The sequence below is a fragment of the Sarcophilus harrisii genome, chromosome 6 (assembly GCF_902635505.1).
Source record: "Sarcophilus harrisii chromosome 6, mSarHar1.11, whole genome shotgun sequence".
NCBI lineage: Eukaryota > Metazoa > Chordata > Mammalia > Dasyuromorphia > Dasyuridae > Sarcophilus > Sarcophilus harrisii.
The window spans coordinates 177,946,679-177,966,943 of record NC_045431.1 but is presented as its reverse complement, the minus strand read 5'-3'; the positions used below and the strand labels follow the sequence as shown (position 1 = coordinate 177,966,943).

General features: G+C 39.2%; 1 protein-coding gene across 2 annotated transcripts in view; it reads left to right on the top strand.

The window, feature by feature from the left end:
• The window catches only part of MICU3 (mitochondrial calcium uptake family member 3), a 96,511-nt gene that overhangs the window by 61,040 nt on the left and 15,206 nt on the right, over positions 1-20,265 (top strand). Inside the window, exons 8-10 of one of the 2 annotated variants that reach the window (XM_031942857.1) lie at positions 1,962-2,000; positions 5,661-5,750; positions 18,574-18,674. In XM_031942857.1, coding sequence (XP_031798717.1) covers positions 1,962-2,000; positions 5,661-5,750; positions 18,574-18,674 — 230 coding nt within the window. The remainder of the gene's footprint in view (positions 1-1,961; positions 2,001-5,660; positions 5,751-18,573; positions 18,675-20,265) is intronic. The other variant, XM_031942858.1, reaches the window with a different exon arrangement.

Below are 20,265 nucleotides of genomic sequence, written 5' to 3'. Positions count from 1 at the left end.
TATGTGAATGCATATATATACATGTGTGTCTATATACACACACATCAGGGAGGATACTTTGAAAGTAGTTTTGCGTACTCTGACTTTTGAAGAAAGTGGGATTTCATTTCCTCTACTAATGTAGGTCTACTCTACTCTCAGAGAAGGCTTATATGGACTTGTATCCCTCTTCCTCTTTTAAGGTCTGGTGCATTTGTCGGTAGCCCAAATGAAACCAAGGCACCCGGACACAACTACCAAAGATTCTCATACTGTTATTCAGTGTAATAGAGAACAATTCAAAATAGCCAGGAGAGACTTCTCATAATTAATGAAAATTGGGGGGAGGGATTAAGCAATTTTACTTTTAACTAGACACAAGAATTGGGCTGACAAGATATTATCTAGTACAGAGAACTAAGGGATTTACTTGCTTTAATGAACCTTTAAATGCATTCTAGTGTCATGGATCAAAAGTAGGCTTAGAGTCAGCAAGATCTGAGTTCAAGTCCTGCCTCTGACATTTATTTGTATGTCCACAAGTGGGTCACCTAATTTCCTTAAGCCTCCAGTAGCTCTCTAAGATATCTCCAAGATTAGAGGTGGAGCACCTTCTGAATCTGCATTGATCAAGAGGCTTCCTGCCCCAATAACTAGTCTTTCATTTGCTTCCTCTGTTTCCTTGACAATTCAGGTTGTTCCCTTTCAGGTCCTCTACAATTCAAGAAAGTGGTCCTTCCTGCCACTTCCTGCACTGGATATTCTACGTCACATCTCTATGTGCACACTGCACAGACTGCCCCTCCTTCCTAGCATGCTGTCCCTCCTCAGCTCCACATCTGAGACTCCCTAGCTTCCTTCACTGCTCAGCTCAGGTGCCCTCCCTCCTAAGGAAGGTTTTTCCTTAACTCCTGGTATTTATGCTCCTTCCCTCCTCAAATTATCCTAGACTGCCTTCTCAATCCCTTCTTCCCCTGGTCTTGAAGGCAAGGGCTCTTTTATTTTAGCCCTTGTATCCCCAGAGTCCCCTAGCACTTAATAAATGTTTCTAATGCTGAATGGAAACTGTAATTTCCAAAGTCTGCCCAGAGCTATTTCTCTTCAGCACATCCTAGGGACAGAGCTAGAGAGACATTTGGCAGTCTTATAATGCTGCCCCCTCATTTTACAAATGCCACTCGAGAGGTGGTAACTTGCCCAAGATGAGAAGTGTCAGATCTGGAATCTGGACCTAGATCTGCCGTCTCGAAATTTAATTGTCTCTGTCCCACACCAAGGGACTTTCTGCCCCAGTGTCAGAAGTATCCCTGCTCTCAATCTTGTATATATTGTTCTAGGTATTAGCAAACCTTTCTTTAGAGGGTATATGAAAGTAAATTGTTACCCCACTGGCCCTGTCCTAGTGGATATAAATTCCCATTTCACAGAGTTTAAAATTTTCTACAAACTGCTCAGTTTTTTTGGCTAAGCTGTGAAATAGAAATCGATGAAAGCTTTACATTCAGAGCTCACATACTACATTCATTCACACAGCCTGAAGATTCCCCCTTTGATGTTGTTAATGTCACAATTTCTTCATAGAGTGGCTGAGCTCCCAAAAGTCCTCCCAGGCTGCTACCAACTTGTAGTGAGTTCCCAGATACAATGAGGTATTCCCACATCCCTAAAAGCGTCACTGTGGTCCCCATAGCTGCAGTCCGGTGACATCACGTGCGATTCAAGACCACCCCAGCTTTAGAAGGAAAACTTTTGCCCACAGTGGAGACAATGTCCCCAGTAAAATGATTTCATAGCAACTATTGGTGAAAAGAAACCCCACTGTCTTACAGTGTTAAGGGTTATTTCCTTCTTGACTGTGTCTGCTGTTAGACTAGAGCTGAATGATTTACCCTAATTCCTAATAGACTCTTTTGTCATCTTTCCTTTTCCTGTTGCTGTTCTGAAATGTGACCCTTCATTTGGCCCTTTGTGCTGTATGTCAGCGTGTTCAACTTTATGGACTCCATGCCTCTCCTAATAATGTATGTACCAACCCTCTCAATGTTCTTTATGTTTCTGGATCTCACCGGGCAGAGGGCAGAGGGCTGCTGGGGTAGGGGAGAGGGGTGGGGTGACAAAGTTGTTTCCTAACAGAGGAGTCTCTCCTTACTATTAGGCCACCCCTTTAAGGACTGAGTGGCTATAGAGCCTAATATCAAGGATGGAGAAAGTTGGCTCTGAGTTTAGATTAAACAAATTGAAAAGTCACCCCCTAAGAGGTGGGGGGATGGGGGATGGAAGACTAGGAATATGATTACTTCGCAGCATGAATTTTATAAGGGATTCTCAAATTCAGAATTCATATAAATGCCTTCTCCCTGTTCCCCTTTCCCAGAATTTGGCTCCATCTTCTTGTCTTCTCCCAATAAACTTCCAAGGAGTTTATTGCCATATCAAAGTACCAAATGCTCAGGACTTGTGTTGTGACCCCCTTTGCCAGACCCCACAGTGCCTGGCTGCCGACTGATAGGTTTGTGATGGGCCGCACCCCAGGGCCCACAGCTTATCACAAGGGTGGTCTTCAGTGAGTTCTTCCTTATCTTTTTTAGTAAATCTCTTGTTACTGACCCGGCAGTGTTGGAGAGCTGTCAGGTGCAGAGCTTGTCTGTCCCTTGGTCTTTTCTGTGTTTAACTGGACACCAGCCAGCCAGGCCAGGCAATAGAAGCATCTACATTCAAGGACATGTTCAAGCAAATACTGGGATGCATAATCTCTTTCCACTGTCTCAGATGCCACTGTTGGGAAAAAACCCAAGTCTTGAAGAGTCTGCCCCACACAGGTTACAGCCAATTTCCCTTGGACAGGGGCAGGGCCACAGCCAACTTATGTTACAAGACCCTGGATTTGTATTATGAGGGCCCTCAGGGTAAGACCTGAGATCCTTTAACTTCCTCCAAGGAACCTGGCACACTTTGAAAGGGATTCCCAAAGCATTTTGAGAAGCAGAATCCAGAGTGTGACCCATGGGAGCGGCAACAGCATCTTCCTCATTGTCACCATCACAAAAGCGAGCATCTTTATGGATCTCAATTTTAAGAGCAGAGAGTGCTGTCTTTATCTGATTTTAGGCTAAACCAGGACAAAAAATTAATTCTAATACATGAGATATAGTTTAAAGAAAAGACTTAATTTGCATGATCTCAACCAGCATAATGCTGAAATTAATTGCAGAATCTCAATTCTATTTTGAATTAGCTGATTAATTGTATGAATCCTTTACCTTTCATTGGGGAAGTTGGGGAGTTTGCTGAGAAAGAATTGATGAGTCTCATCAAGTACGGGCACACAAGGAAATCTCATTTCAGTCCAGAAAACAAATGCAAAGACATTCCAAGAGTTTTTAAACATTTATTGCATGGAACTTTTTAGTGACTTTTTGATTATACTGTTCTGAATTGATTGTCATGTTCAAATATGGTGCTTGGGTTAGAGAGAAGGGTGAAGGGTCAAGGCAGGTCAGGGACTCTTCGGTCCCACTTCCTGCTGCAGACCAGCATTGTATCCTCAGATGGAGGCTTAGTAGCCTCTGCATGGCCTTTGGTTTGTTTTTGTTTTTTTTTTTTAACATGCTGAACTCTCCTCTCCATCTCAATCCCTTGGTGAATCCATCAGATCATCCCTGCACTGTCCTCCTCTTCTTGAGGTCCTCATCCCCTGACCATCTTACCTGTCATGCTTTGCCAGACCCACCCCTGGATTACTGCCACCTTCCACCTCCACATCCACTCCGGGGCTGCTCAGGGGAGCCAGAGGAAGGCACAAAGCCACACTGGTTACAAAATCTCAGTGAGGCCTTCACGGGAGCATTCCTCCCCAATTGGTTCATTGTCCCCAATACCAAGAGTGGCTCTTTTTTCATCCTCCTCCAGACCTCCCATGGCTCTCCCTCCCCTTCCCGCTGTCAGATATGTTTATCCATGTTGATGTACCATGATCGTAGTAAGGGATGTTAGGGTCTTAAGTACTGGGAAAAACAGATTCACAGACCTCGAGCCAAAGCAGATTTAAAGTCTACCCCATGCCAAGGAGAAACTCCCTTCTACAAAATTCCCCATTAGGGGAGAGGCGTCCAGTTTGTATTTGAAGACTTCAGGTATGGGGAAACCTGCTCTCTGCCAAGACAGCCAATCCAACTTGTATCCCTGTAAACTACTGATTTGGAGCCAGAGAGAGTAAGGACATTGTTTCTCATAAATAGCAGGTGTCAGGTCTTTTAAAATCTTGGCCCCTAAGCCTTTAGGCTTCCTACCTCCTTCAGACAGTCTTCATATCACATGATTTGAAGTCCTCTACCAGACTAACTGATGCATTAAGGATAGGGGATGCTCTGAAAGTTGAGGCAGAGCAGGCCCCTGATTCTACCCTGATTCTGGATACCACATCCCTATAAACACAATCTACAAGCTTTGGGGGAAGAGACAGTGCCTCTCCTCCTTTTGCAATTCAATTCTCCCTCTGTTATCACAGATAGCAGCTCCCTCCATCCTGTGTCAGAAGACCTTGGGCATTCCTGTGCCTGTCCCTTACCTGGGGATTATGCTCTCTGAATTAAGCTGGGCTGGTTCCCCAGGCATCTACAATTGTCCCTCAGCCTGCACTTGAATGGAACCTCTCCCACTTGGACCTCAATGCCTGACTTCAGGCCTCTGGCCCAGGCTTCAGGGCCTTTGGGCCCTGTTCTTTGGGCTCTGCCTTTGGGCAGAGGTACAGCATCAGAGCACAGCTTTCAGAGGCGGGGAGGAGGGAAGGGGGCAATTTTCAGAGTCAGTAAACAAATAACAACAACAAAAGCCCCAGAGATCTGGTGAAATCTTCTCAGTTACATTCCAACATAAAGGACGTGTCATTGTTGTCATTGTCTCTGTGTGTATATGTATGTATACATATGTACCTGTGTATAATACATGCATGTACATGTGTGTGTATACTGTGATCTGTGTCCCACCAACCAGTACCTTGTGTGTGTGTCTACGGTCGGAGAGCACTGCTCAGAGGGGGTCTGTGATCTGACCAGCCAGGGCCCCTCAGCCTGAGTCAGAGGCTGGGCTGGAACGAGGCCCTTCAGACTGACCGAGGCCAGCTATCTATCAGGAGGGCTTCTCTGCACAAGCGACCCTCTGTCTACAGCAAGAGAGAAAGCCAGGGGGCTTGGGGCAAGAGTGCCACCTTCCATCCCCTTGAAGGTGTAGTATTTCTTCCCGCTGAGGCTGTGTCTTATAAGATGGGTTTTCTGAAGATCAACTGGGATCCCTTCCCTTGGGAGGGATCCCTTTGAAAATCACCCTGATGAAGCAGCATTTCTCCATGATCTCAGAGCCCTATTCTCCAGGCATTCTCCATGTCACAAATGACTAGCAATGACATTTCTTGTCATACTCATATTAAAAGAAAGAGGGGCTGATTCTTTCTGACAAAGCCACTTTGTGCCCAGCCAGGTAATCAAAAAGAAACCATTGTCCTATTGAGAGTTCTTTGGGTTAATCAGCATGGTGATAGAAGAACATTTTGTGCAGCCCCCAACCAAAGGTTGTTAGAATGTTTTTTTTCTCTTTGAAAGTTGGTTAGAACTTTCAAGAGTGGGAGCTTTCATTCTCAGGGATTCCACTTTAGATTTCAATTGTGCCTCTTGAAACTTCTACAGGTGGTTAAAACAGGAGAACTCATCTCCAGAAGCTACTGGGATACACTGAGACGGAACACGAGCCAGGCACTCTTTTCGGACCTCACCGAGGTATCAAAAAGCCTGGACCCACCAATCCAGGCCCTGTTTGTCATTTTATTAACTTTGTCTTCATTTAATTTTAGAATCAGTAAAAAATAATTGTGTATATAAACCAGTGGTTCTCAAAGTGTGATCCAGAGTCCCTGAGACCCTTTCACAGGAATCTGTGAAGTCAAAACTCTGTTCATAGTGAGACTAAGACTTTTCATTTCATATGGAAATTTTCAGTAGGTAGAACACACAAACAAAAGCTTTGGGGTCTTCAGTCATTTTTAAATGGTGTATGGGAGTCCTGATACTAAAAGATTTGAGAACCACTTGTTAGCCATTTCTATTTCACTTAGGAATTAGGATAATAAAGTGATGTCCTACGCATGCAGTCCTTCCCAAATGGACAAAGAATCAATTACTTTATTGTTTCATGACATTTTTTAGCATAAGCAATAGGAAACATCGCCTCTGCCAATGACCTTCAGATCCTTTTTGGATACTTGTAAAATGTCTTTTTTTTTTTTTTACTTTGATGTGTGTCTTTTTAAAATTTGCGTTTGACTCCATTATATGAATTGCTGACATTCTTTTATTTAGTTTGTCAGAAAAGAGATGACTGTGAATCAAAGATAAACAACATCTCTAACTAAAATCTATACAAACTCTTCCTTTAAAGAATAAGGTCATTTCTGCAGTAGAGAGGTTTAGCCTTATTTATGAAAGACTTAGCTCCCCAAACCAAGAACATTTTTCTGATTCTAAATACTTAGGTATTAGACAGTGATGCTCTCCAGCTGGTAATACAAAAGAAACCTCTGCCCCCAAAGAACATTTTCTTGGTGGCTCTCTTAGAAAGCATATGCTGGACAGCTGTCCTTGTCTCTTGGCATAGTGACCCCCTCAGAGACACAATGGACATCTCCTTTTGTCTCTAAGGATGCCCTCTCATTGGGTTTCTTATCCATACCACAACGGCTCGGATTAGTTATGACTGCCTCCAGGAAGCACAGCTCCCTCCTTTTATTTCTCCCTCCCTCCATGTTTTCCCTTCCCTGTGCTAGTGGGCAGTGAAAGCTTCAAGACCTGCTCCTCCCTGTTTTATACCATTAAGTGATGCTGGCCAAGTATGCCATCTGTCATCACCCCACCGACATGGAGCTGTGACCTTAGCCTCAGCTATTAGAGGTAGACAATGGGCAGAGAGAAATACCCTTCAATTTGAAGACAGATAAAAAGCTCTTTCATTTGTGCTGAGTTAAAGTTATAATTGTAGCAATGTTATACCATGTTTTTGGTATAGAACAACAGCAGACATTAGCACAACAGTTTCTAGTTGCTTTCTGTTATTGATTTTTTCATTGTGTCTTCATTACAGTCCCAATAGGCAGGTAATGCAGCAATTATGATGCCCATTTTCCAGATAAGGGAAGTGATGCTTGGAAAGATGCTGTGGTACAAAGGGGGTCAGAGTCAGGAGATGGAATCCTAGCTCAGCCATCTGTATTTGGATGAGACCTAGGGCAAGTCATTTAATTTCCCATTTCCTAATTTGGGAGGAATGGAAAAGTGTTCTTTGGAATGCCTGCTAGCTGGAACTCTGGGGATCCTGCAATGCAGCCAATGTAGAGGGAATTAAAAGATATTCAAGAAAGAAAATGAGTCCGACCATTCTGGAGAATGATTTGGAACAAGGTCCAAGGGGCAATAAAATCATGCATACTCTTTGACCCAACAATACCACTGCAAGGTCTGCATCTTGAAAAGATCAAAGAAAAAGGGAAAGGACTTATGTGCACAAAATAGCAATAGCAGCTCTTTTGGTTGTGTCAAGGAGTTGGAAATCGAGGGGATCCCATTAACTGGGGAGTGGCTGAACAAGTTGTGGTGTATGAGTACTGTAAGAAACAATGAAGGTGATAGTTTCAGAGAAACCTAGGAAAACATTACAGAACATAGCACAGCAAGATTATAGAAATGGGCAACTGTGAAAGACTTAATAATTCTTATCAATACAGTGACCCATTTCTACTCCAAAGGACTCATGACATAAAATACTTCCACCTCCAGACAACTGAAAGATTCAAATTACAGATTGAAGGGTTTGTTTGGTTTGGGACAGGAGAGAGTGGTTTTGCTTCCTTTATTTTTCTTGCTTTTTTTAGAACGTAGATAAGGTGGAAATCTATTTTGCATGACTTCATATGTATAATGAGTATATTTCTTCCCTTCTCAAGGATGAGGGGAAGGACAGTGGGAGGAAGATAATTTGGAATTGGAAACAAAAACTAAGATTTTTTTAAAAGAAAATGAATATCATTTTCTTTGCATCGAAGAATAAAAGGCAAATCCCAATCATTTTATTGACTGTGGGAGATAGACTTGGTACATTTCAGGGATGTCTTGAAGTATCTTCCTCCCTTAAATAAAGCTATTGAAATTTCCCTAGCAAAGCCTCATACTGTGGGTTAATAGTCTTCTCTTAAAAATGCAAGAAGCCATGGAAAAATAAATGTAGACTATTAATCTTCATATCATAGTGTAAATGAGCAGCACAACATAATCAATTGTTCTCTGGAAAATTAGAGCTTCAACCAGGCCAGGCTAGTAGGAAAAGGGGTGAGATTGTTAGAAAGACCAGGGTTCTGCAGTGGGCCCGAGAGTGTAGGAAAGGAAGTAAGAGGGTCCTGAAGACAAACTTTACCCTTCGAAGAATGGTGCAAAAGTCTGGAGAAGATAATGTTTAGCTTAATGACTAAAGTGTGGCTCCTGCAGAGTAGATAGACACCTTCTCACTCTGAGACACCCTGAGTGGATGACTGCTCCATTCTCAAGGTGCCTCTAGGCATTGAGTTTTCCCTTCCTAGGAGCTCCCTGAATCAAAGAAATCCTAAAATTAATCCCTATCCCTGTGCTCCCTGGCCAGATGCCTCACCCTCCTACACCAATAGTAATCCTTTCTAATATTCATTATTGACTTCTTCTCACCAGTTTTTCAGAAATCATTGGGAGGCCAAAAAAAAATGGGTTTTAATATAGAAAACTCTAACCAGATTGTGAAGTGAGCCTTGCAATACTTCTTGTCCATTCTTAGGACAGAGGTACCCTGGTAGGACAGCCATTCGCCATGAGCCTGGCATCAAATCTCAATGGCCAGCTGGTCAACTAAGGAAGTCAAACCTGTGAAGCAAAGTTCATGGATTTTATGGAGAGGTGAAGCTTCTGGAAGCTGGAAGGAAAAGGTTTGCTTTCCAAAGTCAAATCATATTGAGTTTTAGAGGCTTAGAATCCCTGAAAGGCCATTTAGCTTACTTGATAGAACCATGTACCCATGAGATTACTACCAAGCTAGTATATACCAGTGAATTTTCACATAACACCATTTTCAGAATCTCCATTTGTTCAAAGCAAAGTCTTGAAAACCTGCTCATATTCACATTTTTATTCATTACAAATCACAAGCTATTAAGAGTTTCCAGATAATTTTCTTTTTTAATTATAGCTGTTTATTTTCAAAATATATACATGGATAATTTTTGACATTCATTCCTACAAAACCCTGTGTTCTAACTTTTTCCCTCCCTTTCTCCCCTCCCTGGTGGGTAAGTGATCCAATATATGTTAAACATGTGCAATTCCTATGTACATATTTCCACAAATATCATGCTGCACAAGAAAAATCAGATTCAAAAGGAAAAAAATGAGAAAGAAAACAAAATGCAAACAAACCACCAAAAAGAGTGAAAATACTATGTTGTGGTCCACATTCATTTCTCACTGTCTCCTCTTTGGGTGCAGATGGCTTTCTTCATCACAAGACCATTGGAACTGGTCTGAATCTAGGTAATTATTTTTCAGTATTATTGACAAATTTGAGTAGTAATCTGCTTAAGGCTCTCAGCCCAGAACTAAGGATTTGGAGAACCCCAGCAGATAACCTGTTTTAATAAGTTCTTTTTCCCCCTAGATTTAGCTATCCCACAGGTTAAAAAAAAATTATGTCCCCTTAAGTGTAGCTATATACCATAATTTCCCAAAGCCCTGTCTTTAATTTGTAAAAGAAAGGGTTCTTGCCAATTGCTCACCAATATTATTTTTCCATAGACTTTGCAGGCTTCCAATCTACAGAACCTTACTGAAATTCCAAACACATCAAAGAGGTTCAAAGGTCCAATTCTCATTGTCAGAGTTTGGGGGAATTTCTTCATTGGATGTTCTTAAGACAAATTTTAGCAATAAAGCTAAGTTTATCTGAATAGATAAAAACCTTTAAAGTCACCATGTCTGTTAAGAGACCTCTTGGTTATTTTCATTTATGTGCTACAATTTGATTCAAAAATTTTTTTAAAAAAACATACAGACCCCTTTATAGGATGAGACCTGCATGTATTTTATTTTTACAATTATTTTAAGGAAATCAGATCAAAGCAAAGTGAGATAATCCCCTTCTGTGAAAACTGGGGTTCTTTGTGGCTTTGGTGTCATTTTTGTTATGAAAACACCTGAATTCATTTTCTTCTAACAACAAGCAGTGGAATCAAAGGGCTCAGGCCTTTGGTTTTGTCTCACCCTTTATGAGATTCAAGTTATATAATGCCATAAAGGCACAGAGACCATGGGTATAATTTTCAGTGACTCGGAACTGTGCTCTGTTTCATAGAATTAAAAAAAATGTTTTCACCATTTCCATTTGCTCATTTTTTTTCCTGATGTCAAACTAGAGCTCATGGTCCTGTAGATCTGGATTAGCTGGATAAATGCAACCTAAATCTAATAAGATTTTGATGATGAAAGCCTGTAAGGAAAGATCTGATCTGCTCAGGAGCCATGAGAAAAACTGGTTCAATGAGGTCATTGTTGAAAAGTTGTCTAAAATAAAGCCATCTACATTTCAGTGTATTATATCCTGAAATGGAGGACTGTACCACACTGGAGGAAAACATTATCCAACTATCACTGTTTCTGGGTTCACAGACTTTCAATGCTCTTGTGATCTCTGATTTTAAGGAAACAACAGTTTTTCAGACCTAGGTGGCTTTTCATTGATCCTATCATTAAAAAAGTATAAATGAGAGTATATCACATAAGAAATCACTATTATTGTTATTGCGCCAAAGTACAATCTTGTCCTTGTTCAGTAGTCTTTTGCTAATGTAATAAAATTCTTGGACCCTCAAAATTTAATTGAATGAAGTTTGCCTTCGGAATCCTCATGCTTCCTTTCCTGTTCTAAAGTGTCCACCTCAGTGCCAAGCATCCCCATAGAAGTGCCATAAGCTTACATAATGGCTTTTTTTGTTTCTTTGTTTTTATAATAGAGGCATGAGACCAAGCTTCTTTCCTATCTTAAGGAAGAGCTGTCCTATTTTGTTGACTCCAAAAACCTTTTTAGTTCTGATATCTTTCACATTCTTGCCCAGCTGGCTTCTTTTTTTTTTTTAAGTTCATTTACCATTTGAGCAGAAAAAAGAAGAAATTGAGTTCCTGAAACTTGGTCCAACATGAAGAATCCCAATGGTGAAGTTAAATCATAGGTTACAGAATTTTAAAACCAGCTTCCAAGAGGGCACATTGTCTACTAGACCCTCAAAAAACATTCACCAAGAATCTGACTTTTTTTTTACCACCTGTCTAGTTTGTGCATCAAGAGAAATAATCAGTTTCAAAATCCTCTTTTTGTTTGTTTGATATTTTTATTCCACATAGTGTTATAAGAATGCTTGAAAATAAACTTGAGAAGCTAAAGTTGAGGTCCTAAGGAGTCAGTGATCCATGTGCATGGATAGCCATGACTATCTATCAATGGAAACTGGGGTTCATGGGAGTTTCTTATCTGGAAGTTTTTCTTGGAAAGGCCTGTAATGTTCATCTAGTGATTTTTGTCGAGTGAGTTCCCTTTTAATGATTATCCATCCCCTCTGCCTGGTCAAAGCTCTAATTCTCTTAAAGAACAACTCTCTTCACTGATTGTGGTATTAGGTGGTGCAGTAGATAGAGTTCCAGGCTTGAAGTAAGAAAAACTGAGTTCAAATCTGTCCTTAGATATTTAACAGCTATGTAATCCTAGGCAAATCAGTTCACCCTATTTGCTTCAGTTTTCTCATCTGTAAAATGAGCTGGAGAAGGAAATGGCAATCCACTCCAGTATCTTTGCCAGTCACAGAAAACACAAATGAAATGACTAAGCAACAACAAAAATTAATATACTTATTAATTTTTAAGCAATAAGAGGTTAACTCTCCCATGGTTAATTGTATTTTGGGGAGTACATTGTTAAACCAAAGTATGAATTTCTCCTTATGAAATCTCATCATATATTTTTAAGAGAGGAATACACATTGTAACAGCCCTAAAATACATCCTGGTCCATCACTAGCAGGCATGCTGAGTGGATAATATTATTGAATTGTAGAAATTTTCCTGTCAAGAGAAAAAGCTCTTCGTTTTCATTGCTTAATTTCTCTTAAATCTCTTTGGAATAATATATTATACCACAACTGCAATATAGTTATTCCCCCTCATCTAATATATTCCCATTAAGTTCTCCCATTTGTCATTGATTTTTTTTTTAATGTGCTTTAGGGAGGTTTACATTTATCTATTCAGTTCTATCATATGTTACCTGAATATTACTAAAAGTTATCTTGTAGGCCATGCATTTTTTTGGCCTTAGCAGAACATGAAACAGACAAAAGATAAAGTGGCCTTCAAACCTGGTTAAGGCTCTTTTCACTCTACAGGATTACTGGGAACAGGGACAAAGTAAGATGAGACAGTGACTGAATCCTCTGCAAACATTCCCTTGACTAATAGCATTCATAAGATACTACCTTAGTCCAGGAACCAAGAAGTTGGAAAAAAACTGGAAAAAAATTGGACATAATAAACCACATCCTCATTGAAAGTCTCATTATAAATGAAGCCATAAGATCTAGAGATGATGCAGCTAGATGGAAATCTGGGATTAAAGACTCTCACAGGGGTAAAGAAAGTAATCAGCTATATTGGTTTCATGGAGAATCAAGACTTAGCAAGAAATATTTCTATTTTTAAAAATAGTATTTTTTCCAATTACATGTAAAGACAATTTTAAATATTTATTTAAAATTTTTTGAGTTCCAGAATTTTCTCTTTCCTTCTCTTCCCCCTTCCTAAAATGGCAAGCAATTTGACATAGGTTATATGTGTGCCATCATGAAAAACAGATTTTCATATTAATCATATTGTGAAAGAAGAAACAGACCAAAAGAAGCACGCACACACACACACACACACACACACACACACACACACGCTGAAAATAGTATGCTTCAATTGTGCTCAGATTCCATTCGTTCCCTCTATGGATGTGGATGGCATTTTTCATTATAACTCCTTTGGATTTGTCAGATCACTGCACTGTTGAGAAGAACTAAGTCATTCAGTCGATCATCACACAGTGTTGGTGTAACTGGGTACAATGTTCTGTGCTTCTGCTCATTTTACTTTGCATCATTTTATGTAATCTCTCCCAAGTTTTTATGAATTCATCATTTCTTATAGCACAATAGTATTCTATTATATTCATATACCACAACAAGAAAAAATATTTCAAGAACAATTTGATCTGGCTTTGTAGTACTCACAATGAGCATCAGTACACAATGAAGTTCATTTCATGTTGTACACCCAAATCATTTTCAAACTTCTCCAAATGACAAAAGATGCTCCAACCCAGGTCTTTATTTGTGTCCACTGTGTCCTAGATACTTGTTGACTTCCATGCAAGAGCGGTCACAGCAGAAGCCTTTGACAATATGAATTATATCTTCCAATGTGGCCAGTGGTATAGATTATTTTTACTTCATCAGACTTCTTTGTCATATGGACAACCCTTTCTGCTGGAGGTGGGAGTCACTGGGAATTAGTGTCAGTGTGATGGAAAGGCAGACATGAATAAATGAAGGAGTTAGGGTTTTCTTTTAAAGAAAATATGGCTAAGAACCAAGAAACAAAACCTGTGACTTCCAGGTTATCTAGGTACATTGTATCTGTGGACTGTGACTACTTTCTCAGAGAAAAGAATTGGGCAAATAAATGAAGCGCATATTTTGTGCCAAGCACCATGTTAGAGACTATCTCTGCTCTTGGAACTGGAAGATATTAAGTGTGATGCACACTAAACAGGATCTCGATGCAAAGTAGCAAACTCTTCTCTGATATCAGTGATATTTAATGGGAAAAGATCCATGGATCTTTGGATCCAAAGGATCTACATTATCCAAGGAGAATATAGGAGCCAAAAGAAATTGTGTGATGATTTTGAGGGGTGACAGAAAAGAGAGGAAGGTAGAGTGATATATTAAGAAGATATGCCCATGTGAGGAATTTCAGAAATCTGAGGAAATATTCTTGGGATAAGCAATTAAAGGTCAATAGAGACCCAAATAAAAGTAACATCATCATCAAAGTATGCTAGAGGCCAAATGGACAGAAAAAGAAATGAATGGCAATAGGAAACAAATGAAAATCTGGCATACAACAGTCAGTTAATAAGCATTTATTAAATGCTTCCTATGTTCAGGCACAGTACTGTGCTCCTCAAAGAGCTCACAATCTGATGGGAGAAACACACAAATCTGTACAAAATGAGCTCTCTCCATGATAAATGGAAAATAATGAATAGAGAGGAAGATACTAGACTTTAGAAGGATTGGGAAAGCTTTTTGTAGAAAGTAGGATTTTGTCTGGGACATAGAGGAAGCAAAGGAGGCCAGTAGTTTGGAACAGAGGGAAGAGAGCATTCCAGGCATGGGGGACAGGCAGAGAAAATGTCCAGAACTGAGATATGGAGTGTGTTGTTCATAGAACAGCAGGAAGGTCAGTGTCACTGCACAGAAGAGTACATGTCAGGGAGTAAGGTACAAGAAGACTAGAAAGGGAGGAGGGGGCTAGTTATGAGGGCTTTAAACTCCAAACAGTGTATAGTGTATTTGACTCTAGAGACAATAAGGAATCACTGGAGTTTATTGTGTAGGGAGGTGACATGGGCAGCTCTGCATTTTGGAAAAATTACTTTGGTGCCTGAATAGAGGAGGCACTTGAGGGAAGAAGACAACCCCTTTCTGGCCATTATAATAGTCCGACTATAGAATGATAAGGGCTAGAAGATGATAAAATGATGGTAAGCAAATTAAATTATCCGAGATATGCTCTAGCTTTTTTCTACAAAAAGAAACTCAGGGGCAGCTAGGTGCCACAGTGGATAGGGCACCAGTCCTGAAGTCAGGAGGACCTGAGTTCATGTCTGCTCTCAGACACTTAACATTTCCTAGCTGTGTGACTCGGGGCAATAACCCCCACTGTCTCAGAAAAAATAAAAAGAAAGAAATGCAGCTAGCCTTTCACTAATGATATTTTCCTCATCTCAAAAGGCAGAGAAAACAATACAGGAAATTTCTATTCTTAGATATACTTTTAATCCACATAAAGGACTTAGTTGCAACAATGGAAATGAACCTTGAGGAACCTTGAGAATTAGTGACCACTCCATCTTAGATTTTGTGATAAATAGAAGAAATTCAGGAATAGTTTGCCATGTACCCTACATGTACAGAGTACATTTCTTAAAGAGTTCAAAAGAAAGAATCCCCTAGACTGAAGTTCTACAGGAGAAATTGTCCCAAGCTTTGAAGACTGAAATTCTAAACAGTTCTGTGGAGGAAAAAGAAAAAAAAAAGAGAGAAAAAGGAAGGAAGGAAGGAAGTTAGCTAAAGAGATTGATGTTAGATTGAAGTTAGCTAAAGAGATACTGGGAACACATAAACTAGTTTGGGGGGGGGGGGGGTTGTTGTTTTTATTTAGAAAAATCAGAGCAAAAGGGGAAAACTGTGGGAGAGATTAAAAAAGAAGAAGAAGAAGAAGTGAACATAGCATGTGTTGATTTATATTGAGTCTCCTTAGTTTTTTTTTTCTGGATACAGATGACATTTTCTGTCCAAAGTATATTGGGATCAATTTAGGCTTTTACAATGACATTTACAAAATATTAGACAGATATAGAAAACTCAAGTGGAGTAGAGGTAGACAGACAGGGCAAGTATTCTACAATGAATACAAAAGCATTGTGGGCCTCTTTAAGAAGAATGCTAAATGCTAAAATTCAGAATGAAGTAAGGCTGATGATGAAAACTAAAGAACTTGGGAGGATAGTTTATTTTAGCAAGGAAAAAGAAGAATAAAAGAAGTAATAGAACCACCGTTCAGGGTGGATGAGATGACTGCAGATAAGAGAAGGTGAAACTGATAAATTCTTAGTATAACCAAGATAAGTAAGTACATAATAAGAAAATACCTATTTGCCTTGATAAGTTACCTGGCCCCAAGGAACTATGGCCAGATACCTGAAAGAACAAGGAGTTGTGACTGCTGAATCTCTGTTGAAAAAAGACAACATAATGTTGGCCTGATTTATATTTTAAAGAGAGTAGAAGGTGCAAGTTACAGTCTAGTGAACTTGGCTTGTCATTTTGTCAAGATTAAAGGAAAGGGAAAAGTAAAACTTCTTGTTGTAAGGAAGAGATTGTTGAATGGAGGGGAAAATAAAATTAACTATCATGACCATAATTGTGAATTGGATAAACTCATCAATAAATGGAAAAGGATAGCTGTGAAACCAAAAGTGATCTCTAACCTACAAGAAATCATGAACTTAGATAAAGCAGCAATAAAAATCATCATAGTTAAAAGAGCAAAATAGGGAAAGTATATTGTACTTAAAGATTTTTGTTGTTATTCAGTCATTTAAGTCCTGTTCAACTCTTCATGATCCCATTTGGGCTTTTCTTGGCAAAAATACAGGAGTGTTTTGCCATTTTTTTCTCCAGCTTATTTTACAAGTGAGAAAACTGAGGTAAACAGGGTAAAATAAATTATTCAGGGTCACTTAGTTAAATGTCTGAGGTCAGATTTGAATTCAGGAAAATGAGGCTTCCTCATTCCAAGCCTAGCACTCTAACTACTATGCCACCCTACTGCCCCTGCACATAGCGTTGCACAAGCCTAATAAATGCTTTTTGGACTGTATTGTACAGGTATGACAAATGAAGAGAGCCATAAATGAGTAGGAAAAGGCACTGAGGCTAGATCCATCAGAGTTATGAATTGAATGTTAATGTATTATGCAATTATGTAATGAATGTTAAGTGACCATAAACTGCTCACTGACCCTGGAGCCCATCTTGGATACTAGTAGTCTCCCAGAACTCTTAGAGGCATAGGAAACCACAATCTGGGATCTTAGAACTATCAATGCAGACCTGGGAAGGACATCAGAGGTGACTGAGTCCAGGCCCCTCACACTATAGTTCAGGAAATAGGTTCAGGGAAGTAAAGTATCTTGCCATAGGCTATGCAGTATTCATCAGAGATGGGATTTGAGCTCAGGTCTTCTGATTCAGAACTAAAGCTCTTTCTTTTTTACTACATTGACTACTAGGAGAAATAACATAATAGGTTGGGAAACAATACACATTTGAGAAAAGCAAGTCCAGATTTTTCCACTGAATTAGAATCTCCTAGAGAACTTGTCAGTATTTCCATGCTTTTTAACATATCCCAAGAGAACATAGGAGGCAACATTATCATTTCTACCTATAAGCTGCTAGTTCATAACTAAGTCAAGCCATAGAAGGGAATCTGCCAGATTTGTTTTCTTCTCATGTTAGTAAAACTCATAATGAAAAAGAACTAAACTCAGATATTTATATTTCTGAGATCTCATTTAACTGAATTCACGATCTCCACTGAACTGGTGACTGATCAGTCTTCTAAAACTTTGTTTCTCTTCCATAGAGTAGACTCTATACAAACTTATTTTGAAATAAGGTCGAAATTACTTTTCTAAAAAGATACAAGACAACATTACCATCATTGAGTTTTTCTGTTGAACATCTCAGAACCAGGTAAAATTTGTGTCAGAATGCCAAGGTAGAGTTCAGGTATGTACTGGCATAACTTGCTCTCCTGATATGAGGGAAGCCCTCTCTGGAGAGTCTATAACATCTCACTGTTGGGAAGTTTGGCTCTTTATAAAGTCCCTGAACTGGGAAAACCAAAGTTTCTGCTTGAAGAGAAAAGAGTCAACCAAATTATGGAGAGAATTGTCAACTGCTCTAGTTAATATATTGAACACAGATACAACTTAAATGTATATTTGGGAAATGATCATTTTAAAAACAAGTCATTAAAGATTGTATCAAAGACCTTGATTAATTTTTTTTAAGTAGACTTATGGTTTCGTTGGTTGCAGATTAGCACCTGCTTTGCAATTTGTAATGAATTTCCTAGTTTCAGGGGAGATTGAACTGCCCTGGGCGGCACATTATGTGTCAGAGGTGGGATCAAATGGAGGCCTTCCTAACTCAGAGGCCACCTCTCTCTGTTCCTGTCCCTGTCCTTCCTCCCTCTCCAATCTCTTCTTCTCTTTTATGTTCTTTTTTATTACTATAATCCCAGATAATGTCCCTTTTTGCAATGATCATCATAGTTAAAATGCTTTAAAGTTATAAGATGCTTAGAGTTCCATTGAACTAGGCATTTCTTTTCCTATTATTTTAAAATCCTTTGGCTTTATTTTCCTTTCCATTTAAATAATCCAGTCTTTATTTCATTGTTCTTCAGGGTTCAGATAGTCTTAATTAAAGTGCAACTTTGGTTTTTTTTTCATTGGGTTTTCCTATTTATTTATCACTGGGTAGTGCAACTGTTTTTAATGCTCATTAAAATTATTTTAGAAATACAAAAGAATCTCTGTTCTTGATTTTTTTTTTAACTAGAACTAATATTTTTATTGTACTATTTGAAGCGAGCAGATGACATCACAAACTTAGTATCAGATACTACACTACTTGTACATTTTTTTGGAAAGAAAGGCAAAGCTGAGCTCAACTTTGAAGATTTTTACAGGTAAGATTTAATCTACATTTGGATTACAAATTTAAACCTTAAGTGCTTAATAAGTTTTTATTTTCAATCATATTTATATTTATATTGAATCATATATATTTTAATTGAATCAGAAAAATGTTAATGACTAAAGGGACCTTTGTGATTGATTATGTGGCACCATTTTCTTACTTTATAGGTAAGGAAAATGACCTTCCAGAGGTCAAGCAATAAGCTAGTGGCAGAACCAACCCCAACTTCAAGTCTACAGTTCCTTATATTACATTTGGAAAATAAAATAAACTATTAAAAAAAAGGAGGGCAGGATCATGAAAGTGCTTTAAAATCTTTAGCTTTGAATATATTAACACTAGTGCTTGCTTTTTTTCATTATCCGACATTTTAATGTCTGTGATATCTTTTTAAAAATATAACTGAGAAACATAGATGGTAATCATTGGCATAAAACCATAACCTTTTTGATGTTTGGATAAAAACAATCATAATGTTAAATAATTGAGTCATTTGTTTTCATCCTATCAAGGAATGAAAAGGAATTCATACCTAATGTATAATGTACTCTTAAGTTGCTTCTCTGGGAACTACCTCAGTTCTATTGTGAAGGCTTTGATGTTGTAATCATTTTAATTTTGAGGCTTGTGAAACAACAGCAACCAAAGGCACAAATGGATTTCTAATCTCACCAGATTACAGACCACAGTTCATTATGTCTGCCCATCCTGGAATTACAAATGCACAAATAGAGAGCTACTGGTTTTCTGGAGGTGTTACTTTCCCCTGGGTATCATCAGGGCCCCATGGATGCCCACCTATCAGTCTTACCATGTGTCTTCCCCTCATCTTACTTGCCTAGCATGCAGCTTCTGAATGGCATTATTACTGCTTTTCTTCTGCAGCCTCATTGCTTACATACCAAAGCCGGCCCATACTCACCACACTCCAGTATCCTTGCTGGCAGACTCAGCTTTAATTCTTTGGCTGCAGTTATATTCTTGCTGCCATATAGTAATTCTGTTGTGGTGCTATTGTTGAAAAGATGGGTCTTCCCTTTGATAGGAAACTGGGTCAGTAAAGGAGCTTTCCCTACTTTTCTCCAGTTCACCTGCAGGCCCACCCCATTTCTAGCACTGTCTATGCTAGCAAGCCTCAGAGGGTCTATTCATCCTGCATGCTGATCAAATCTGATCAATAGTTATTATTCATCTGCTTAGTACTCCCTGTGCAGATAAATGGGTTCTGCTCTTTTGAGTGATTATAGAACCCTCTCCTATAGGAGACTTTGGGACTTGATGGAGTCAGCACAAGGCCCACCCAAACAGGAGTACTTGGACAAGCTCACTGCCCACAAGGAAGCCCTCTTCTACCTGGACCCTGCCTTGATTGTTTTCTCCATCACATGGCAAACAATTTTGCCAAGCATCTATCTCACTGATCAGTGTCTTGCCTGACAAGTATTGTCAGAGGACCATAGAATAGAGTCACTTCTCTTGTTCTGTCTTCCAAGGAATCTGGAGTGATTTTGATGTATGCACAAGAGACACTTTGTTGTAAAATAGCCTCTAGGGTTGTATTTTGTTTTACTTAATCATTT